The sequence below is a fragment of the Grus americana genome, chromosome 4 (assembly GCF_028858705.1).
Source record: "Grus americana isolate bGruAme1 chromosome 4, bGruAme1.mat, whole genome shotgun sequence".
In the NCBI taxonomy this organism is placed as follows: Eukaryota; Metazoa; Chordata; class Aves; order Gruiformes; family Gruidae; genus Grus; species Grus americana.
The window spans coordinates 80,299,246-80,323,267 of record NC_072855.1 but is presented as its reverse complement, the minus strand read 5'-3'; the positions used below and the strand labels follow the sequence as shown (position 1 = coordinate 80,323,267).

Here is a 24,022-nt window from a genome sequence, read left to right as displayed (position 1 = left end):
TCTTTTTGGACAAAAAGCACAGTTTCAGAGGGGAGGCAACCGGCCTTTTCTACTCGACAGTTGGCCCTGGATGCGGGATGGATCGGAGGAGAGAGAACCTCTACCAGTGCCCTCTTAGTCACGCAGGTGCGGTGGAACCCTATGGTACGTCCCATGGAGTTTTCGGAAGAGCACGGCGCCCGGCAGCTTCTGCGTAGGCGCCCGAGCAAGCGGCCAGATTTTTCAAGACTTTTTTTTTTTTCTCCCCCTCTCATTAAGCAGTCTAATGGGCCTTTAAGGCACATTTCAGTGTTTTATCATTATGCTTAGCAGTTTTAGTAGTTAGCAGTTAGTCCTAAATGTGTTCTTAGTGGTAAACTGTTCATCATCTTTTCGTATCTTAATTTGCCTATGTCGTACTTTACACTGTGAGTAAATTGACTTATTGGAGTAAATTGCTACACCATGTAAATGAGTAGCAAAGTCCGGTGGTCTTTTGAATCAATTAAAAACGAGGCTTAATGGCTTGGCTAGCAGCTGTCTGTACTACACGGGAAAATTTCCAGTATGGTGTAAATTTAGAGTAGTGTACGCACAGCGTTTGTTTAATGGAGAAGAGTTTTTCAGCTGAGAAACTGATCTTCCTCTTGCCATTTTCTTTTGGTGCATTTAACCGAAGGCTTTCAAAACCAGATAATTAAATATGAACGTAGCGGTTGCATCCTTCAGGTCACCTCAGCGCGTAGTTACTGGTTGCTGTTTTAAAGTGCCGGAGAAAGGCTGCTTGGCGTGGGCGAAGGGACGCTGCAGGGGAGCCGAGTGCAGGCAAGACGTTTTCGTAGGAGAGGGGGTGCAGGCAGAGGAAGAAGCGTGACAGGCAGACTTGGCTGCTTCTCTGGGATGCTGCTGATGCTGTTCGATATCAGGATGGTGGGAAATGAGTTGTTTGGGAGTAAAGAGAAGGAAGGCTTTGTTTTCCATGCATCCTGCCGAAAGTAATGAGTCCCAAGTGGCTGCTCAGACCTTGGAGAAACTGGTCGAGAGGAGGAGAAGTCTGGCGGATGCCCGAGCCCCTGGATGAGAGCCTGAGCCGCCTTTGAGAGCGGGGTGGCGGCGTGGGATCGCGACCTCCGTGCGGAGGGAATGGAAAGGGGTCGAGCAGGGGTGGCGAAACCCCCCGCGAATTAGCTGTGGGTGTTCCAGTTGGGTGCACTGATGGAGTGGTGGCGACAGCTAGTTCCAAATCTGTTGGACTGTCTGCTTGGGTCAGAGTCCCTTTCGTGACGTTTTGGAATAAATGTGACCAGAACTTTTTATTTCCCTGATCCTGCAGACTGAAAATTTTGAATGTTACGTTCAACAGCTCATTGGGTTCAAGCACGTCGGTATTTACCTGCGTTCCCCATCAGCTCCTGGGGTGCTGTGTGGTGCCGCAGCTCTCTGTCCCGGAGCGGGTTAGCCTCAAAACCAGCTCGGGTCCCTCAGCACGAGCTGTGATCGTAGCAGTGGCTGTCATTTGGACAGTGTGAACTTGAATAGAGAGAAGTTTCCCAGAGATGCTATCATCGCCTTGAGGTTATGGGAGACTACGCCCTATCGATTATTTTGCCGTTGGAGTCGATTATTTGCCGTGCATGGCCTTGTCTTTCAACTGCGTGGTTGAAGTTATAGAACGAACAGTACCAAAGTTGTGCCTGATAAGCGTGTGGGAGGGAGGGCTGGTCTGCTGCAGGCTTTACTCTTCCAGTCTGTGTTGAGCTATTTGAGCCGCTTGCTGTTGCGTGAAACAGCGCATGCCTTGTGCTGCACGGGTCTAATTTAAAATTTATGTTCATTTGCAGAATAACACAATTTGGAAGCCGGATTCTTGCCAAGACTGCCGTTGCCGTAGCGGTATCGTCACCTGTGAACCCATCGTCTGCAAACGCCCTCGGTGTGACTTTCAGATGGTAAGGGGCTGCAACTGTCCGCGTGCCAGCTGACCCGTTCTGCGCGGTGGGAGAAACGTCGGGTCACCCTGGAGCTCCCAGCCTTCCCCTGCTTTAAACCCCTGGCATAGCGATATGTCAAAATCCTCGTTTGGGTCCGCCATGCTGCGTTACGTGTAAAGGACTGGTGGGAGCCGTTGGGGTAATCGGCCCTGCAGTCCCTGTGGGAGCACAGCTCTGTTTGTGTTGAGGGACACAAAGAGAGGAGCCGTTTCCCTGGAGGAACTGGCCGAGGCGAGCTGGTTGCTTATCTTTGTACGGCGCGGTGGCAGCTGCTGTATCAGCCTCAGCTGCCTCCCTGCAGCTCCCGCTGAACCCCAGGGTCAGATTCACAGCAGGGTTTGGGGGAAGCGAGAGCGAGCGCCGAAATCCCGTTTCGCCTCCCAGGGTGCGCGTGACTGCCCAGGGTCAGGCGCGGTCGCCGTGCCCTTTCGCTTCTCCTTGACGCAAGCGTGTGCAAGAAAAGCGCGGGCAAAACCCAGCACGTGAAGCCTTTGTCTCCTTCGCCACGCTACAGCCAGAGGCTTGGTGTTGGAACAGCTCGCAGGCTGCCTCCCCTCCAAGGGTGCTCCAGTCCCCAGAGGAAGCCCCTGAACTGGGTTCGGAGCTCCCAGCATGAGCCCAGCTTCCAGTCGCCCTTCGCTGGAACGTGGAGCTTGGGTCTCCCTCAAACACGCAGATGGACGCTTTCCGCTCTGGTGAACAGCGACAGAGCTGAGCTTGTCTGGTCTTTCGGTGTCTTCTGCTCGGTGACGGTGGTTGGGCTTTCATTGTCTCCTGTTTATCTTTCTCTGTCTGAGCCTTCATTAATGGTTACAGCTAATTGGCCGTGGAATTGGTCTTGCGTTAGCGTCTGGATTACTGGGGGTAGTACGCATGAACGGCGATGAAAATCAGTGTTTTAAAGAGGCACCGCCAATATAATTATATGGCTCTATGAAGCAGGTTAAAAAGTTTTCCAATATGACAGCATTAACGAGGAAATAATTTTGATTCTTACTGGGTTTCCCCATTATTATCACTGTGTATTGATTAAAGCAAGACTGAAATACTCGGAATTTTTGTGCTAAAGAGGAGAGAAATGAAAAAGAGCGCTGTCGTGCCACACCTAACAATGAGGGGGCTAGATGAGATGTTGTTCATTTTAAAAAATTGGAAAATGAAAAGGTGGCAACTTTAAAGCTCATAAAGGAAAATAGATTTATAGCGTGAGATGAATCTGCGTGACACCTCAACATGGGTAATCTTCAAGACAAAGAGTCTAAGTGTTCCATAAAGGTCCGGCCATTTAAATGCTGAGGAGGATCGTCAAGGATCTCAGAAGAAAAAAAAATCCGATCATCCTTCAAGCGTAAACAAACCGCTGATGAACAAGGTCAGAAATGGCCATCCCTCTCCACGGTTTATTTCTTATCTGCTTACTAGGAGATTTATGCTAATATCGCTGATGTTGTTTACAGCGACAAGGCATAAACAAAACCAGGCAGTTTTTGCAAAAAGCATACCCAGGGGGGTTCTAAACATTTGTCTGTAAAACCTACTGCTGTGCATACTGACTGCTTCGAGGAGCTCGGAAATCAGCAAACGTTCTTTCTGTTGTGCGAACCAAAACAAACCGACGACCAAGAACAGTTTCTCCACAGCAGGATCGCAATGGAATAAGGTTTAATGGTTTAAGCTAAATGAAATATTTCATTTTGTTTCCCACCTCCTAAAAATCACGGCATTGAAGGAAACCTTGAAGTGAGAAACCTTTTTCGGTTTGAAAAATCAAAATGTTTCTTTTATAAAACAGAGAAAGAAAACTTGTGACCTTTCAAATGATTCTAGTTGCCATTATCGTACAGGTAAAGGGGTGAAAGGTGAAAAGGCAGGTTTTTTGGCATCGCAGTGTCTTCATTTTTTATTATAACAAAACAAATGACAACTCCCTTCTGAGCAGGAATCCCTTAGACGCTGGCCGTACCTCTTCAAAGTGGAAAGGATGGAGTACGTCTCCTGAGAAACACCTTTGCAGTATTTTGGAGACGGTGACCTCGCGGATAAAATTTTTCTACATTTCGCTTCCCACGCCTGACAAGTTCTCCTCTGGTTTTGGTTTGCTGTTTTCTCCCTCTCCAGCTACCGTGCTCACGTCAGTAAAATTGTTCGGTCCTTTTTTGTTATTAGCTGTAGGAGGAAGATGCTGAGATTTGCGGTGCCTGGGGTGGTGCCAGGGGCTCTCACGTGCCGTCGCCATCGGCGACAGACGCCCTTGCAAAATAAGATGCTCCGGCAGCTGATGCTGTCCTGGGACGCTGTGCCAGGCCTGGGGTGTTTCGCCTGCAGCCGGGAGGAACACGAAAGCATTGCTTTTGGAGAGTCCGTGGAGACGTTTTCAATGACAGGAGTCCACGATCCTTCCCAGTGTTGGCTGATGTCTTCACCAAGGTGTTTTCCCCTTCGTCTGATGAGTTGCTTCCATCAGCATCGTCTTTTTCCCCGGTTGCCGAACAGGACGTAGCGAGTGATCGGCTTGCTGAGCCCCTGCAATGCAGAAAGCAAAGTGGTCGTAGCATTGCCCGGCTATGCTGTGGTTGGAAGTGGTCAGTAGTTTTCAGTTCATTTGAAAGCAGTGTCGCTAAAAAAAAAAACGGTGATTATGAAGCCAAAGAAGTACAATTAACGGACGCACGGTCGTTCTGCCTGCCAGCTGCGCTTCTGGTGTGGCGAAACGTTAAGCTGAGATCCATCCTGTACGCGTGGAAAACTATCTATTGAAAACGTTACGTCTACGCCGCGTGGCTCAGGGGTCCTTCAGTGAGCAATCTTGGGGTTTGTCCTGAGTAAGCGCTTTCTGGTCTTTGCTCTGGTTTGAAAACTGGTTCAGCTGGGGACTTCCTAATTGTACCGTTAGGGGTGTAAATCCTCCTACCGTCGTTTTGATGGTAAAATGTCAAATGGAGCAAACCGATGGGCCACCCCTCAACAGAAGGGATCCGGTGCAGCAGCGTTGTATCTCTCACTAAATACATTTCCTCCCTAAGCTGAGAGCACGGGGTCCAGCAAGGCCCCATGTCTTCACCTTCGTGTTAAAGTCTCTATTTCATGTGGACTGCTAATTGGATTCTTGTATCTTTTTAGGGAGAAGCGCTCCAAATAGCCCCCAACGAGTGCTGCCCTGAGTGCGCCTCCCGAGCTGAAGGATTTTGCCAGCATGAAGGACAGATCCACAGCGTGAGTGCTCTGTCACGTTCCTCAGCAGTGGCGATCCTTTCCGGTTTGCGGCTCTCTGTTTGGTCCACGTCAGCGAAGGATGCTCAGCTGACGCGCGGGAGGAGGATAGTTTGTTGGGCTTACATTCTGTCACTGTCGGATAAGGCGATGTAACGGGAGTTTGGTCAGCAGGGTTTTCAAAAAAGAGAATGTCGCTCAGCAATGGTGTGTCCTGCTCGGCTTAAGGGGAGAAAGTTTCCCACTCATTCCTTCATTTTGCTCTTTCTGGGAGCCAATGAGACAATATAGTAATGTTGGGAAGGGAGGAAAGCCCAGTGAACTTGACGTATTAGCTGTCCTGGAAAAAGGCTTTTCTCTGAGCAGCCATCTATGCCGGTGGAGATTGATGGCTGTTGTGCGACCTGGGTTATGTATTTTGTAATCCTGAATTATTCAAGAAGCAGGTTCAGGATGTGGTTTCACCTAGAGGGGCTGAAAGGCCAAAACAATAAGAATAAGTGTCTACAGATAAGAAAAAAAGAAAGATTCATGGTTAGTAGTTAGTGAATCACGTTGAACAACAGGCAAATGTAGAAAAATAGCGCATCCGTCCTCTTCTCGTATTTCTTTGTGCCTGTGATTTGGGTGATACTGTATTATATCCGATGACGTTATATCTCCTCTTGTTGCTGCTGTTGCTGCGTTTTGCTGTGTTGTATTCTTGCTGCAGCTTTTGTCTTTCGCCTCTCTGTAAGCCTGTTCTTTGGGACGCAAGTCAGGTGAATAAGCAGGCATCCCCACACGTATTATAGGCGTATTTGTACCCGTAGTCATATGTCCCACCCCAATTCCACTGTGAGGTGGTCATTAAACAATATTTTTGGTCAGTGCAGAGACTCATCCTGATGGTTGGCACAGATTTCCTCTGGCTGCTGTAATGCTTTATGACTTGACCTTCATTCTACAAGTATCCAGTTAGCAGCGCTGGCCCTCGTGGTAGCTCCGTCGAAGAAAATCTGTATCCTCTATCTGGCAAGAGCTTTTTTACTCCCTGCCTGACCCAGTAGTGCACGTTTGGTAAAAATCAGCATTCTCTATTTGTTGGAGAGTGTCACAATACACAACATGTTTCTTCTTGGGGCCAGCTTTGCCTCACCGTGCCTCAGCGCAGAGATATTTGTTGCTCCATTAATGAATAAGCAAATCTAATGAGATTTTACTCCTAGGGAAGTGTGTTAAGTATGTGGGGATGGGCGGTGTTCACCTGACTACCTTGTGGTCAGGTGCGTGTTGGGGCATATTTCTCTAAAGAAAACATGTCTCTACATTTAGAGTTTGCCCTACAGAAACTGTAGTGGAGAGGGGGTGTGTCCAGTAGCCTGAGTCTTTTGCCGCTCTGCAACAGGAAGGAAAATTAGACCTCTGTCCAGGTTGGCTGCTTTACCAGTATTAACTTACTTTTTGCTCCAACAGCGCAGCCAGGGGTAAGGGCTACAATGTGCCTGCAAAAGAGTAAAGTTAATCCTAGCGTGGGGGGGCTTAAAAGGGAGAAGATCTATCGACAGGTCTCACTGGCAGCTGGATTGACGTGCGTGTTTTCTGCGTTGTGCACCGCAGCACGGCACGCAGTGGACCAGCTCTGGATGCGTCCGGTGCTCCTGCGCCCACGGGAAGGTGAACTGCACCCCCGCGCCCTGCCCAGCCCTCGCCTGTGGACGAGGGGAGCTGCGACACACTGCGCAGGGATCCTGCTGTCCCAAATGCGTGGGCCACGGCGGTGAGTATTGCACGTGAACGGGGCGCTGTCTGGCTTCATCGAGCCGAGCAGTAGGTCACCAGAAATCTCCTTTTAGTCCCAAATCTGGAAAGCTTGGTTTTTTGGTTTGGTTTTTTTTTTTTGTTCAGTTCTGTTGGGAAGACACTGGCGTCAAGTGTGTCCCTGAATTCTCTTTCTGTCCTGCTACCGTATTTACATTTTTAACAGCTTCACCCGTAGGCCAAGAGGAAGCAATAAGCTTTACACAGTGAGCAGATGTGCCTAAAATGTCCTTATTTTGGAGATTAAAATCTGGGAAAAAAAGGCGCAGATATTTCCTATGTATTGAGGGTACCTTTGGCACTTGCAGACTCGGACTGCAAGTTCCAAAAAATGCCTGAGCTATTGGATACCTTTTCTCATAGGAGTCCTGTGGGAGAGGTGCATCCAGGGCTCCTCATTCGCAAATCTGAAGCCCTTGAAAACTGGTGGAGTCGTTACTGTCGTTAACCTGCTTTGACAAATCAGAATTCCGAGCTCTGAGACGCACAAAATCTGTGTTTTGATTGTGGGCGATGGAGAGGAGTTAAAGGGCATTGGAAAAGAAAATTACCCATTGTTTTCATATCTCTTAGAGCCTTGCTCCTTTGATGGACGCTTGTTCCAGGATGGCGAGGACTGGCGCCTCGGTCGGTGCTCCAAATGCGTCTGCAGGGACGGCGAGACTCAGTGCTCCACAGCTTCCTGCCAGCCTCTCCTGTGCAGCCAGGTCAGGACCCGTCCGCCCTCTGGGGACGTGACTCCTCACCCTTGCCCTTGGCGAGGTCCGTTTCTCGTGCCAGTGTACAAATTAGGAGGCAAATCCTGCGTGTGGTGATTTGGAAAAGGGGGTTTCGGTGTGTGGAAATACGGAGCGACGGTTAAGTCTGTCAGTACACACGTGCTCTCTGTCTCTGCCTTCCTTCTCCGTCATTTTACTCTTATCGTGCCTTTGCTGGCTAATTAAGCAGAACTGCTGTCTAAAGAAAGGGCTTTTTTGTTTTTTACTAACAAAATTATGTAGGTTTTATCAGGAAATGTTTTTATTTCTGTGAGGGAAGGAATGAAAACACCAGATCTTTAAAGGTGGTTTATCTTCACAAATTTCAGTGTTTGGTTCGCAGGTCTTATTTGCTTTTTCTTTCACAAGAACGCTAGAAATACAGTTGAAAGTAGTCAAATGTGGATACAAGTCCCCTTTTGACTTAAAGAGTTTAGAAATACAAGACAACTTCAGCTGAAAGAAGAGTCTCAGAGCACTATTCCTTATGTGTGCTTGTGTTTAGAAATCGGCAAACCCAGGAAGGTAAGTTAGGCAAGCTCAAGCAGAGACTCACGGTTTTAGCCCGGTTGAGAGAACTGGGCCATTTTGGTCTCCAAGGTCTTTGCTCTGGACAAATGATGAGTCCTCAGCACTTGTGCAGCGATCAGCCTAACCAAAACACTACAAGATTATACACGGCGTTGTCACGGGGGTTACTCAAGGCAGCAAACTGTGCACAGTACTCCACGCTCTGTACGAGTGACTCAGTTTTTGGAATTCTTGTTGTTAAATTGGAAGTGCTTAAGGGTGTGACTGTGCTCTTCGGATTTCTTTTCACTGGGCCCATCATACCAGGGTTTTTTTGCACCTTGGTGTACTCCTTTACAACAGCGTGCCATGCTAAGGAAGCGCGGGAACTGGCTCCCTGCAAATCCCTCTTTCTGACCTTGACTTTATGCTTTAGGGGCTGCCGTTTCCCAAGTATTTTTTAATCTATTGCCATGCTCCAATGATGAATCTAGAAGCTCCCTTGAAATCTGTGCTCAGGCTGAGCACACTCCTCTCTAGCACTGAGAAAAACAAAAGCAGTAGTCATAAACTTTCCTTCTGGTGATGCTTACCCAGCTTTCTATTACTGGACCAGATGTTTGTGCAATTAACAGGGTTTTTTTTTTTTAATAGAAGGAAAGCCCACATGCTTCTCCACATGCTAATTGTGTTTTGCTTGGTCCTGAGATACTCTTTTAGTACTCGTTGACTAAGTACTGTGCATTAAAACAAATTTATGCCTGCTTTAGATTCCTCTTTTCCCGTTCTAAATGGGCTGATGTTACCTGCTGACTGATTGCGCTAACATTTAATCAGCTAATCATTAGGATTTAATTTGCGGAAATAGAAATGACTGTGGTGTTGCCGTGATGTATCTGAGAATAATTGGCTGAGAGCGTGCGAGTTAAAGCAGCAGAAAGCCAATTCTGATGGTGTTCCAGATATTTCCTACCGATGTGCCCAGTGGAAGGGACACGAGCAGGATGTGCGAGGGTCCTGCTCTGCTCTCAATCATCCCTAATGTTTTCTTGCCCGTGCCTTTATCTCTGTCGCTTTCTTCATTCTCAACTCCCTGTCAAAAGCAAATACATAAATTCTCTCAGTATTAAACTCTCATCTTTCAGATAACTGTGCCCTTCCCTGGGTGCTGAGGGAGAGGAACTTCAAAAATCCTCGTTGCGTGCAGGAGTGCACCTGAATATCCCACCACATATCCCACTGGAATCCACGAAAGAGTTCTTTTAACTCTGCTGGGAAATCTACCGTCGATAACTTTTATACAAAGTCTCCCACTCTTTCTCTGAAAGCTGGTGATTTGACTAACAAAGCAGATGAGCTAATAGTGCTTGGCATTTCTGCGCTGCTTTCAGTCTGCAAGTCAGTCTTCGGTCATCCTGATGGGGCTGGAGGGAGGGAGGTGCTGGCGAACAATACTATTCCAAATCGTTGGGTTTACGTGAAATTGTAGCAGGGGAATTACGGACACGTTTTGGATGGACGGAGCTGAGGCACGCAGGAACCGTTACGTTGATGCGAAGTGTCGACCTATTCCAATGTGATTTAAATCAGTCATGAAAAAGTTTAAATTAGGGTAATCCAGTTTTACGCATAATTTGACACCTGCACAGGCAGTTACGCTGTATGGATTTAACTGAAGCAGTGCGAATGCCTAAGAGATGGCGAGTCTAAATCATACGTTCAAAGCCTTAAAACGTGGCAGCACCAGGAAAAAATCTCTTCTCCATCTCATGCTTTAGCGTGCTTCTCTACATAGCTTTATATATGCTTTTTTTTTTAACTGTGTATCCGTATACTTGAACATACGTACTTTATCTCATGTGCGCGTCTTTATCTGCATCTGTATACCTATCTGTGTATTTGGACCTCAGCTGCTATCCAAAGAAGCCCAGATAATGAGCTGAAGGAAATATCTTTCTAGCTTTCCACACTGATCTCGTGCTGTGAAGCCTGCCCCCAGATATGGGAGCCCAAATGAAGCCTTGAGGGACCGTGGGTTATCACACCGATACTAAACGCCTGGAATTCCAGGCACTGATGCTGAGCCCCGTGTTAACCGTTCACGCTCTTATTTTACTTGTCTCTCCTGCTTTCTATTTAGGATGAAGTTATGGTTATGTCTCCTGGAAAATGCTGCCCAGAATGTGTTCCAAAGCCCTGCTCGGTGTCAGGAAGAGTCTACCAGGTAGCCTTTGACGAGCCACACCAAGAGGCAGTGGTTCACAAGTTCTGGCACATCTCTCTTTCCCTTCTCCGTGACATCTGACTTTCTGCCAGCGCTGATAGCTTAGCACAACCGTTGCTTTTTTTTTTTTTTTTTTCTTCCTGGAAAGCCAAAAGCATTGAAAGAAATTAGGACTAGATAAGAATTCGCTGGCAAGCAGAAAGGAAGGTTGCAGGGTGAAGCAGATTAGGCGCTTTCTTTTCACGCTTTTTTGAAGGAGGAAAGCAGAAAGCACCGGTGAAGGTCACAGTATTAACATCTTTCATTATATCATCTGGAATTGATTTAATGCATTATGTCATCAGCATAAGGATGTGGGATTTTCTGTTAATTATTATGGTTTGCTAATAATAGTAGTTAACCAATGTCACTGGCTTGCAGTTAATGAGAAATACACACCACGGTGTCATCTAGGCCCTCGTACCTCTTCTTTCTGCTTGCTGATCGCATCGAGATAAGCATTTTTTAAGAAAAGCTTATTATCGGATACAGACACGCAGAAGGAGCCGTCATATTCCATAAGCAGCACAGATTTCTGGAAAGAATTTGGTTATTTATGAAGAGTGTTTAACAATTGCATACGTGTTCTTTTTGAACAGCATGGCGAACAGTGGAAAAAAAATCCCTGCACTGCATGCGCGTGTCACAGAGGAGAAGTCAGATGTCTGCGAGAGACCTGTGACGCTATTACCTGTGAGAAGGTAGTTAAAAATCTTTCACCGGTATCGCTGTGCCCATGCCAGTGGGTTCCGGGCAGTCCTGCTCAATGCTTGCTGATGTTTTGTAGGGGGAGAACAAAGTGCAGCGTCCTGGGAAGTGCTGTGAGGAGTGCGTGTCTTCCAGGGGAAACTGCCTGTATGGTGGCACGACCAGGTACCACGGTGAGATGTGGAACGGTACTCGCTGTGACTTCTGCGTGTGCGATGAAGGGCAAGTCACTTGCCAGGAAGCCGAGTGTGCCAGAGTGGAGTGTGCCAAGGTAAGGCGGCTTGTCTTCTTTCGAGATATATCTGTCAAGTCTTGTGATATTTCCCCCCCCGCCTTTTTTTTTCTTTTTTTTTTTTTTTACTGACATCTTGAGACACTCAAAGAACCTGCCCTTCTCTCGGGGCTTCTTTTGTGCGATTTCCTTGAAAACACTTCAGAGGAAAGGAGAGTAAATTTTGGGGTTTCCACGCGAGGTTGACTGCTCGGTGGGCTTGCACCGTGAAGCAAGCCAGTGTGAACCGGTGACCAGTTTCCCGTGGCTTCCCTCCCACGCTCTTGTCCGCCTGCTGCGGTGGAGGGTCAGGCACCCAGAGGTTTCAGTGACCACCAGCTTTACCAGGAGCTGAACGTGGGGAGAGATGTACAGGTCAGAGGCAGTTAAAAGCTTAAGAAACATCCCTTTTATCTTCATTCTGTATGCTACAGGGGGCTTCAGTAAGGTAGTTGGATTTGGAAGTCGGTGTTCCGCTTTTCTCCATTTTTTCCATGCCATTCTTGGCATGGGAGTGAAGCTGGTAAGGTATTTTATTCCCAGTGCTGTTTACTCCAGAACTAAATCCTCCCCCCGCAGGTTTTGTTATATTTGCTCTATAGTGGATGTGCAGGATGCATTAGGTAGGGTTGAATGCTTCACACACACAGACACGCATACCAATATGTTCTGAATTGCCTTTTTGCGGTGGGATAAGACTTCTGTGTTATTTGTCACTGCGTCTGTTTTAATTGGCAAACTAATATCTGCTTTATACCTACTGCTCCGCAGTGTCAGTGAGGGGAAGGGAAGGAATTGTAGCCTTCTGAGTTTTCTTTCTCAGTGGCAATGCTTTTCTGGTGACTGCCTGCGTGCTACATCTTGAGTAGCAGCACCCTTGTGTTGTGTCTGAAGTCCAGCCAAAATCTGGACATAATGGATTCACTGGATTAGATTGTTTTAATGAGAGTTCAAACAAGTGAGAATCCGCACGCAGGGTCCCAAATGGTGATTGTGCGGAGAGGATGCGTCTAGGAATCAAGGCGTATGCTCGTTCATCTGAGATTGTGCCTTTTAAACAGCAAAAATGCGTTGGCTGTGGGACCCAAACTCTTGTCGCTGGTGCAGTACTGCTGACGATCATCTGACCTTAAACTGCATGGAGAGATTTTGCTGGGTGGAAAGTCATGGTTGTCATAAAATCTCGCGCACTCGCATCTGTTTCAGTCAGCTTCCTGCATGCTTACGGCTGTAAATTGGATCATTTACACTAATGATGATGGCGTGCTGTCATGGCTCGGTAGGGAGAATTATTTAATATTCATGCTTTTATCTTGGGTACTGACAAAGAATCCATTATTCAGAAAAGCCGGGGATATTTTACAGAACAATAGCTGAAGATGTTAGCGTGTAGGGTTCAAAACTGGGGGGTTCAAAAGTCTGCAGCACGATCCTTCCCGCAGCGATTTTTCAAACTCGGGCTCTCACAGGTAACATCTAAAAGCCTGAGCATCTAAAAAAGTGGTATTATTTGTCAGAGTATGAACCGCTGCAATTTTGAGTTGAATGAGACGTGATTGCTAGGAGGACAGGAGGAGGAAGACAGTGTCCTTTGTTGTAGACAAGAGTTATGGTCCCACTCGATAAAAGATATTTGCCCAAGGATTTATTATTCTGCATGGCTTCCCTTAAGATAAACTGGCTTCCTCAAGTCATGTTCAGGCATAGCTTACCTCAATAGTACAAGGTGCGCGTTAATTAATTACGATAAAATATTTACCCAAAAAGCACATAAAATATTTCCTTTCTCCTTTGCTTTTTCCTCTTTGAGTTGCGGGTCTGTTTTTTAGGCACCTGCGTGAATAAATCGGAGCTGATGTGAAGCTAGGAGCATTTGGATTCATCTCTTCGTTAAGGCACTATTAATTTTCTGGTCACATCGTCCTATTTAAAGTGTAATGAGGCCACAGATACGAACTGCAAATCCTAGACAGCTCGACATAGTCTAGCAGCGTTACGTGAGGGTAGGGTAGAGGTTTAGCTTATAAACCCTTTCAAACCAACCTGTCCAGCAGCTGCCAAATGCAAGTGTCTGCGGTGATTCCGACCCAACCTTCAAAAAGCCATTTTCAGCAGGTTACGGATGAGCTAGGAATACAAGGTACGTGGCAGGCTGGGATACCTACGGATGTGGACGCGCTCAACCAAAACCACTCAAACCGTCAGAGCATCAAATAATCCTGCCGGAGCGCTTGCCAGCACCCCAGCTAAGCACGCACCCTCGTGACGATGTTCGGAGGAGGATGGGTCACGGGCGCTAGCAGGGGATGCTGCAGCCGACCTGAGTAGGCTGGCGATGGAGCATTTCTGCTCGCAGCCCTGCCAGCCCTAGGAACCGCAGGATCGGTAAGATGGAGCTCGCAGGGTGCTGCGTGAGTGCCGTACGGCCGGCCAGCGGCAGGAGTCTTTCTGATGGAAGGAACGGAGCTAGGGGCTTGAGAGTTACGGATGGTGCCTGTGGATGTAGGCGTGCACGTGTTTGAGAGATTGCATAAACCGTTTTTTCTTCTCTTTTCTGCCTCCCAGCCCCTCACTGCCTTTTAACGTTCTCAACCTGGCATATGACGACTCTCTCCTCAGCAAAGCCGCAAGTTATCTCGCGTAGCCTCTCCCTTTTCTGAGTCTTGGCAGAGCAGCGCGGTTGCATTTTTTTTTTTTTGGCTAGGCGAGCCATGTTCCACGGCGAGTTGTCCTCAGCTTTCCTGCAGCCTGCGTTTACGGGTGCGGGTGGGCATGTGGGGCAGGGACGGGGATGGGAGAGTTTCCAGTACGTAGTAGCGACACGAGAGCCAACCGCTGCCAGTGGCGTTTTGACGTAATGATTTAAGAGCAAAAACGTATAGAACCAGCAGCGAGAGATTTAGGCCGCGTGTGGTCCTCGATGACTGAGAACCACACGGTTCCTCCTCTCTTACCTGTTCTCGGACATGCCTGAGCGTTGCCAGAGCGCGGCCTGGCTTAGTTGTTCTACCTTGGGGAATCCGACAGAGACCGGTGCTGTTATTGCCATGTCTGAAGTCATTTGCATCCACAAATTGGTGAGCGTGCCAGTGTGGCACGGTGAAAAATATCCTGGGATGACTGCTGGAAGAGATGCTCGCTCGGTGTAAAGTAGCAAAGCTCTTGGGTAAACTTGGCGCTCACCTGAATTTTGTGAGCCGTCGGAAGAAAGCAGCAACGTGCTGAAACGGAAACCAGTGTGAGCGGCGTGATTTCCTTGGGTGTGCGAGCCCCTTGCAAACATTTAACGAACGGTCCCGATTTCTCTGTCGCGGGTAAGTAATCAGCCTGGTTGCGAGCAAGCGCTCAGTGCAGATCGGCACCAAAGCTAATTTAGTCGTTCATTTGTAACTTTTTAATCGTAGTGGGTTTGCGTGCGGCTGTCTGGTTTCTGACTAGTATGTGCGACCTTGCCTGTGTTTACAGTGCGGAGAATCTGGTCCAGCAAAGCTACCCAGGTCAGGAAATCAAAGCTCTTTCTTTTGAGCTGTGTCCTGGTTCCCTAGGACAGGGTCTCTCTCTTTTCTAAATATTCTGCTTGGACACAAAAATTTGTGACGAATTAGGGCGCTTTATTCCCTTCTGCTGCTAAATTCTTACCTTCAAACTGACGTTATTTAAGTGGCTTCTGTGGAGTTGTGCAGTTGTAACAAAGAACAGGCTTTTTCCATCTGGGATAAGTAGGGCATGTGCTTTGAAATTCTCTTGGGGGGGAAAAAAGTAGAACATTCAAAATGAAGGTGGGCTTCTACGCATTGAAATCTTGACAGCGGTCCGGTAAAGTCCTAGAGATCCGCGGTAAAAATAAGGCATTCCTGTTCTCCGTCCTTGCAGTGGATTATACTGGGGGGGGCAGGTCTTTCTCTGCGGGATTTAGGGATGAAGTAATGGCCTCATCGCTGAATGCCCTGGCCTTTTCTGGGGTTTGTTCTGCAACGGCAGTATTCACTGAGCGCGTTTTTCAACCAGAACCTACAGCGATGAAGTAGGATAGAGAGAAGATAAGGTGAAATTAGATATTGAAGATTGCATTCCAGGGCAAGAGCTGCTCTGCCTCTGCATTCCACAGTAATTTTGGTGATGTCGATTCCGTTTGTATTGCTGCAACCTTTCTCTTCACAGGGTGAAGAATTAATTCACTTAGATGGGAAGTGCTGTCCTGAATGTATTTCAAGGAATAGTTCCTGTGTTTACAAAGAACATACCAAAGCTGTGAGTATCCTGGTACTTCGGAGCACGTAATAGTGAGTTCTGCTCGTAAAGGTTTGGAGGAATAGGCTCTCCCCCTCCGGTTCTGAGAAGGATATTATTTGCAAGTGTAGCAGAAAAATAATCCATTAATATTGTCTGCAGATTGCTTTTTCAGTTTACAGAACACGCTTTATAATGCGTGCATCTGCTGCAGAGTTTAAGTTTGCCTTGCTCTCCTTTGTGCGGTATAATCAATCATTTCCCTTTAATATTTAATGTACATACTCCTAGGTTTCCTGTGCATCTCATGGACTTAAAGATGCCTGACTTTAATCCCGTAGAGGCTACAGAGCTGGGGCAATGTATAGCTTTCTGCCTACGTAGCCCACCGATTAGAATTTTTAGTTTGATGGCCTTCTGAGCAGACCCGGGGACGCAGATGGCGGGAGGGGAACAGCACGTGCGAGGTCCCTTCCCTCCGTCGACTTGTAAAAGCCGGCAGATGTCGGGGGCGATGGGTAGTTTGGAAGAGAGTCGGTGATACCTCCTCTTCTCCGTGGTGTTTCGGCCAGTCCCCGGTGATGGAAAGCAAGGCAGGAGAGGAGGAGGGGAAATAAAATGCTGTGAAGGTTGGAAAGAGATTTAAAGCGTGACAAAAAGGTCACGATGTGAAGACAGAGCTTCAGACAGGAGAGATTACGGGTACCAAGCTCTATAGATACACCGCAGAGTCAAGCGCTTGTTACCGGGCTGTGAAAAAGAGGTGGACGAGCAAAATTTGGAGACAGGAGAAAATCCTTTGAGTCAGAGAAAACGACGGGAGGTGAAGGGGTAGAAGGGACTTGGCGCTAACTGGAAACCCACCCTGCTTTGGAGGAGCGCTGGGAGGGAACGCGTTCGGGCGTTCACGGGCCCAGGACTGATCTGGGCCGGCGCTTTGCAGGCTGCCTTCTTCTGGAAGGGCAAAGAGAGCAAGAGGGTCAACGGTACGGAGGCACGGGGTCCCACGGCGGCAACGTTTAATTTACTCCTAGCAGTTGTAAATTGCCTTGCAATTTACCCAGAGATTCCCGTGCGTGGCAAAACGCCTTGGTGCAAAGGCTCTCCCTCGCTGCTGATGCTGCCCGTTGGGTGTTTCTCGTGCAGAACGGCGAGAAATGGGAAGAAGGACCGTGCGGAGAATGCGAATGCCGGGACGCGGAGGTGACCTGCTTCCTGCGCTCCTGCCCGCCCTGCCCGCTGGGCAGCCTGGCCGTTGAGGCGAAGGGTGACTGCTGCCCGCGCTGCGAGCCAGGTACAGACCCGGGGTCCGTCGTCTCCCTCCGTCGCTCCCGACGGGTGCCAGCGCGGGCGTCACGTACACCTCCGGCACGGGGGTTGCTCTGGCGTCCCTGCCGCCCTCGCTTCCCCAGTACCGCTCTGGTACCCGCGTGGAAGTTTAACTTGTCTTGGGTTTTCTGTTGCTAATTAACTGGTTTCCATATAATTTCATTAGGGTTCTTAGAGAGCTTTAGGGCTCCATCCGCTGACTTCCCCTGGTTTAAAAGATAGCTTTCTTTCAGCAAAAGAGTTTCTCCTTGGGGTTGGTGTTTTGGAAACGTTTCGTCCTTTTCTTTTTCTTTTTTTTTTTTTTCCCCTAAGGCAGAGGACTGCTCCTTCCTGAATCCTAACATGGGTTTTGGAGTTTATGGGCTCCTGATTATTGCTTGGGAGTGGAAAGGAGAAAGAACCTGCTTACGCTGTTATGCCACAAGCTCACCTGGGGCTGAATGGCTGCCAGTTAATAATTGTTTGGAAAGATTAGGATAGCCTTAGCTTGTATGTTAATTTTGCATATAAATTCATTTTTCTCCAGGATATTGTCATTCTCTGTGATTTACAATCCACAGTTGGTAGGCTTTAGCTGTGGTTTGCTAATTTTTCATGTTGGTAGCTCTTCTTGCTGCATTCATATAACTTTGGTTTTATCAGAGTGCTCCAGTTAATGTTTTATCTCAGTAAAAAGAAAATAGCTTCACAGTTTAATTATGCTGTCATTTGCAGGAGTGCCTTGGCACATTCGCCATATTAATGTTTTAAAGCTTGTTATTTACTGCATGCTAATAAAAATGCAAAGCACGACAAATTGAAAAGTGAGGGAAATGGGTTTTGGACAGTTTGGATAAAATTGTCCTGGATTTTTGAAAGGGAACAGCATCTGCAGAGGCTCCTAAGGAGGGGCCAGATTACAAACTGCTCTCAGCACCCATCTGTTCTCCTTCTTAGCAAGAAGTGCCACTGGGTACTGGTTACCCTTGGAAATCCGGCCTCTTCGTTTAGCTTCTGTAATGGTAGCGTTTTGGAAAATACAGGCTCTGAAGTCATGGCATTGGACATACAGAGCCAAACTTGCTTTTTTATGCCCTAAAAGATAAATGGAAATTTCCTTTCCCGAAGCTTGCTATTTTCCCTCTCTCTTTTTCTGTTTTGCATAGGAGGGGATGAGAAACAAATGCAAAATCCCGCTTGCGGCAGTTCGGTCTGTGAGCCCAGAGCATCAGTCCCTAACGCGTCTGCTTCGTTAAAGCCAGTAAAAATTTATTGCTGCTTCTCACAGATGTGCTGGGGGAAACAGGCCGAGAGAAGCCGTTCATTCTCAGCTAGCGTAAAGCATATGGCCCTAAGCAAAGCTGTATTTATGTTAAAACCCTCTCACTGAGAACATTTGGGTTGGAGCAGAGGGAACTTTTTTGCACCTCGAGAAACAATTGTCCATTCTGTACATCTCCAAGTAGCCAGTTCATTGTCAGCCTGGAAGGCTGGGGCCGCATACTCCTTTGGAAAGTTATTGGAAAGAAGTGGATGGAGCCAGAGCATCCTCTTGGCTCCTCCTGTTTATCACTGTGGATTCAGTGTTATCTTCAACTGTGTGTGTCTTGATTCCTCATTCTTTCCTTAGGTACGCCTCCCTGGAAACTAGCAGGTTATTTCATGTAAGCGAAGGAGAGTTTTCAGCATTGGGATCCTTTCTGCTGACTTGTCAGGAAGGAACAGACAGCTTTTCTTCCAGCTAGCAAAAGTAGCTCAGTAGTAAAGCGAAAGCAGTCCTTCTCCTGGCCTCTGCAGAGAGGGCAGCCAAGCTGTTTGAGAAAATACCCGGGTCGGGAAACGCTTGCCACGGTGCTGTGCCATAAAGCTTTTCACTGGAGGGGAAGTGGTCTGGCACCTGTACTCCGACCTGGCACGGACACCGTCGTCTTGACTTATCGCAGGGTTTGACTAAAGGAAGCTCAGATTCAGGTTGTTTCGGACCATTAATTCCTGATGACTTGGGATTTTTACTGTCGAGAAACCACGTGGACAATGACTATCCTTTTTATCAATAGTCTAGAAAAATCTGAGTCTGTGTAGTAACTTCTGCCATACTAGAAGACAGCAATATAATATTTAACCCCTTTCGTGCAGTCTTGGGGAAAAAACCCTACTCCAAAACTAACACACCTTGAACCACCGCCAGAAACGAGGAATGAATTTCACTTTGATTTCGGAGTGCGCATTGTTTTGTGCCTTCCTGATGGAAAACGCTGCCGATGGTTTTTACCTTCGTGTCTTGTCTCTGTGCCAGTTGAGTGCCACCCAGACTGTCTGACCTGCTCGCGGTCCTTTGATCACTGTAACGCCTGCCGAGACGCGAGGAGGCAGCTGCAGAACGGGCGCTGCGTGGAGACGTGTGAATCGGGCTTCTACCAGGATGGGGGGACCTGCTTAGGTAATTTCTGCAAGGGGTCGTACCTTCTCAGATGAGCCTCTTCTTCTCTGTGGCTTGCTGTGCTTTTGTTTGTAGGATCCCGCGGGCTTATTATAAAGAGATCGCCAGGCTTTGTTTGGAAAAGCGTTCAGGCACGTACTGAGTAGTGACCATGGGCTTAAGGCTTCAGGATGCTTTGGGCGGAAGCCCCTGAAAAATGCAAATTCTCAAACCCTTTTGCCAAAATGAGGCAAAATTGTCTCCTTTTATCAGAGCAGGGGAGTCTTGCTGCATCAAGACGTTTGGGATTAATACACCTTTGTTCTCCATTCTTTCTCTTGGAAGCCTGCAATGAAACCTGCTCAACCTGTACCAACGGATTTGAGTGCTCCTCGTGCCAGACATCCCTGCTAATGAAGAACGGGCAGTGCGTGACTTCGTGTGGGAAGGGATACTTTCAGGATCGGCTCCTCTGTACAGGTAACTCGAAGCAAAAAGAGACTGCGCTACTTTGTGATAGCAAAACAGCAGACAAAAGCTGTACCCGAGCTATTAGGCGTACTCTCTGTTGGGGGATCTGCTGTTGACATAGGTGTTAATGTTCACCCTAGAGTAAAGGAAGGAGCGAACAGAGTCATACAGCGTAAAATTGATTACTGGTTGGGGAAATATGCATGCAAATTCCTTGGCTCTCTTGGTCTAAAACTCTGCTTTTCAACACGGCGGTTTTTCACCCCTGTCCCCTCTCAATTCAGAATTCTCTTTCGGAGACGTGACCGTGGTTTTTGCGGTGTTAAGGGTACAGAGCGGGATGTACGCACTGATTTTACTAAGGACGTAACGCCCTGAGCCGTGCCTGGCAATCTGATCCGCAGGGTTTTTCTTTGAGTTCAGTGCAGACCAGCTGCAGCTGCTAATGCCAGACCTTTCAGGAGGTGGTGCTTGGAGGGATGAGGGATTGCCAGGACTCGGAAAAGCTCACAGAAAATACTTTTTGGAAAAGTTTTTTTTGCTTTGTTTTGCCATTCATTTGCTTCACATGGCGCGCTCTTCCTGAAAGTTGATTGGACTAACTGTTCTCAGGAAGCGTATTTACAAAGTAAATTAGTAATTCTGTAAAGCACTGAGATGTGTCTAAATCCTCTGTCTTAGCAGTTGCAAAGACTGAGAATAAGATTGGGAGGTTAGAGTTTTCTCTTTGATGGAACTGTGATAGCGCTTTTATGAGCGTCCCCTGCTCCTTTGAAATACTGGTACTTTCCCCAAACTGTAAGGCAGCCGCTTTCTCACCGTGACAGTTTAATTGTTTTCTCTAAAGTTAACGCTTTTCTCCTCTTGATGTTGGCCTTTCTAGAAGGCTTCTCATTATTTCCACAGCTCTAATTCAGCACAGGGGTGGAGCACACGCTTAACTTCTTGAGCCATCACTTCGATTGCTTTGGAACTAGCCCTCCTGCTTAAAATTAAATACGGGCTTAGGGCTTTTTGGCAGATTTCGGGGGAAAGCACTTCAGGTTGTAAGCCCCGCTTCCTTTTCTGAAGTGATTTTCCTTGAAGAGCCGACCGTTTGTTTCAGGTTTTGAAAGTCTGAAAAACCTCTGTCCTCCAGCGGTGACCGCAGACGAGGGCCCCGTTGTGCACGTATGAACAGCAAAGAGAGACCCAGTCCAAAAGAATTTATAGACTTAAGTATGGAATAATCTTCTACTTCATTTGGTTTTATTTTACCATTTCCTTTCCACCTGTTCCTAGTGTTTTAATTGGCAGCGCTCGTGTACTGCTGAAGCGGTGGGGAAAAGCTAATGTTTCATTTCATTACTGGTTTGTAGATTACTGGTTGTACATTCCATCCAAATTTGCGGTCACGCATGCTTGTAGCTGAAAGTTGCTGGGAAAATGTGTTCCTATTTCCTCAAGGGAATTAAACCAATTTGCTTTAGTTCTGCCTGGCTGCATTTTCTGCATAAAGTCAAACCAGTGGAGAAAGTCTTAAATTTCAGATACGGTCCGTAATTCATCGCCAGCCACTCTTTCTTTGTATCCTATTTATTTTTACAAATCTCTAATCTGATTGTCCAGATGAGCCTTAGGCTGTTCAGAAATATTTTTTCTCATAATGGCTTTACCATCTACAATAAGCATGTTCCTAAATCACAGAAAGGATGAACTAGACTGTGTTAATTGCTACGGTTCCAGTAAAATCCCTCTGGAGGAATTCGTTCTGGAGATGAAAAAGACCTGTAAGACCAGGTTTCTCACTCCATCCTACTGTCGAAACCCTGTTGTCTGTGTTGTAACAAAACACGACAAATTAGCCTTTCCTTTTATTCACATTTTATAATATCTGGCCTAACTGAATCTGTTTTGAATTTCGGAATACGGTTGTTTGATCTCTGCCCTGTTTTAATCTCACACCAGGGTTGTCTCCTGCCCCCGTCCCTCCAGCTGCTGCTGTAAAGTATTAATACCATTAGGAGAAAGTGAAGTGGACAATAAAAGGTAATAGGTTTGGTTACGTAGCAGTGCATTTAAAGATCACGGATCGGTTTGTGCCAGGCTTAGAGCAGAGTGGCAGATGAAGTCTTCCTTGTCAGAAAAAGGCTGTGGAAACAGTTAAGAACCTCTCCCCCACCCCCAGCAAAGGCCGAGCAAAGGGAAGCAAAAATAAAAGATTTCCGCCTGGTAGAACAGAAGGGCTCGAAGGACTTGCAGTGTTCAGTGCTCTCGCTGCATTTTACTAGCTTAATTATTTATGTTTGCAAGATTATTCAGAAGCCTAGGCAGAACTCAAGTGTTCCAGCTTTGATCTCCCCAAAATGCGAACGTCGAACCGTGTAACTTGGCGCTAACAGACCCAGCTCGCTGTAGCAAAACGCCTGGATTTTTATTCAAGACCTGTCGTTTTTCTCTGCCCTGTCTGGCTGCGGAGGCATCGCCTTGGAGGCTAAACGGCTGACCGTGACCAAGCCGAGCTTGCCCGGCTCACGGGGAGGAGGCCAGGTTAGAGGTGGTTAACGGTACCGAGCGGCACCGCGCGGTTGGACTCATCTGTGCTTTCCCAACGCCAAGCGGTGATTTCTTACCGCGTTCTTGCTGGGATGCCGTTTGCGTTAGCACCAAACCCGGGAATGTTATACCCTGCGCTGATAGACAGTTTGGTGAGCGGATCTGTGATTGATTCGCTGACTTGTGGTCAGTCGTGAAAGAACAGAAGCATCGCTTTGCAGGACCTCTCGTCTTCTAAAAGCCTGGGCTTGCGTCGCTTCTGTGTGACTCCTGCGTTACATCCCGCAACTCCTGAGTAACAGAGCAGAGGAAACCGCCCGTTGGCTCAGGAGCCGCTGGAGCGCTCTTGCTTTAAACCAAGAATCGAGACCCTGGAAGTTTTGCCTGTTTAACGTTGATTTTCGGGACAGACGAGTTACTGCAGCTTAATGAATACCTTCGCGTCAGCTGGGGCAGAGTCATTGCACCCCCTGTTGCAACTGGAAGGTCGGCTATATTCTTCTGAACACGTTTTCCTTCAGCAGCGGTGTCTGGTGAAGCTGCAGGGTCTTGCCTGTAAGTCCAGTATCCACACTGAAGGGAGGAGGCAATGCAAAACAGCCCCTACAAATCTGAACTGAAAACAGCCAGGAAGGGTGAAACCAGTTTCTCTTGATTTATTTTCCACACAGCCACTTAGTTGCTGTAGGCAAAGATGTTGTAGCCGATAGCGGCTCCTTGAATGCTTCCATTTTTCCCTGTGCTTTTTTTTTTTTTTTTTTTTCTCCAGTGGAGTTGGTGGCTGGCTGTTTGGGCGAGGAGCAGCTGTTGAGTCTGGCAGCCATCCGGCGCTGAAAGAGCCAACGCTTCTGCGGGCAGGGTGTGCGCGAGCGTGTAAAAACACAGGGCGGGAGTGGGTTGGGGCTGCTGTTCCAGCTGCGTGAACCCGGTTCCTACGGGTTGGGGATCCGTTGCTTGCAACTCCAGCTGCAGTCGTACCATCTGATGGCGAACGGAGTGGAGAGATTGGCTGGGGTTCAGTAGCTGCTGGACTTGCGGCAAAAAATGTCCTCGAGACACGTGAAAATAAATTGCCCGGTGCCTGTCGCTGCAAGCAGGAGAAGAGAAGGATTGTGTGTGTAGGAGCGTGAATCAGGCTGTGCGTGTTTGTCACCCGGAGCCTGGCAGCTGATAACTCCTGGAGGCGCTTGCCACCTCGCATACGGAAGCGGCTGTGCCGGAGGAGCCTGTGTCGCCTGGTCCCGGGGAGGGCTTGCGCAGCAGAGCTGCTGTTTGGAGCAGCGCATCGGAGCCGAGTCTCCTCCTGCGAGCATTTCTTTGTTGGCCCACCTGAGGAAGTTGTTGCCGATCGTGTGCTTTGAGTCGTTTGCACTGCTTCCACATGCTAGATGTGGCTGTCTTGCTAAAAACTGGGTTGCGTTCTTTCTCCTTCCTTCCTTCCAAGCGCTGCTACCTAGATCCCCTCCCTTTCTGTCTGGTCTCTGTCTAGTAGCTTGGAGTCCAGAGGATCTGTTTCATACCGGTTTGCCAAATTCACTGCAGCTTCTCAGAAGGTCTGATGACCTCTGG

The 24,022-nt window shown here is 47.8% G+C and overlaps 1 protein-coding gene across 15 annotated transcripts in view; it reads left to right on the top strand.

Annotated features, from left to right (window-relative positions):
* Positions 1-24,022, top strand: part of FRAS1 (Fraser extracellular matrix complex subunit 1) — a 160,563-nt gene that overhangs the window by 54,442 nt on the left and 82,099 nt on the right. For 14 of the 15 annotated variants that reach the window (XR_008576881.1, XR_008576882.1, XR_008576885.1 and 11 more), the window contains 11 exons: positions 1,821-1,928; positions 5,091-5,183; positions 6,780-6,939; positions 7,554-7,687; positions 10,389-10,472; positions 11,111-11,212; positions 11,299-11,490; positions 15,652-15,741; positions 16,867-17,014; positions 19,325-19,468; positions 19,793-19,927. Coding sequence is in view for 8 of the 15 variants with exons in the window: in XM_054824195.1 (XP_054680170.1) it covers positions 1,821-1,928; positions 5,091-5,183; positions 6,780-6,939; positions 7,554-7,687; positions 10,389-10,472; positions 11,111-11,212; positions 11,299-11,490; positions 15,652-15,741; positions 16,867-17,014; positions 19,325-19,468; positions 19,793-19,927 (1,390 nt within the window). In the remaining 7 variants the exon portion in view is untranslated. Of the gene's footprint in view, positions 1-1,820; positions 1,929-5,090; positions 5,184-6,779; positions 6,940-7,553; positions 7,688-10,388; positions 10,473-11,110; positions 11,213-11,298; positions 11,491-15,651; positions 15,742-16,866; positions 17,015-19,324; positions 19,469-19,792; positions 19,928-22,169; positions 23,009-24,022 lie in introns of those variants that run through there. The other variant, XM_054824200.1, reaches the window with a different exon arrangement.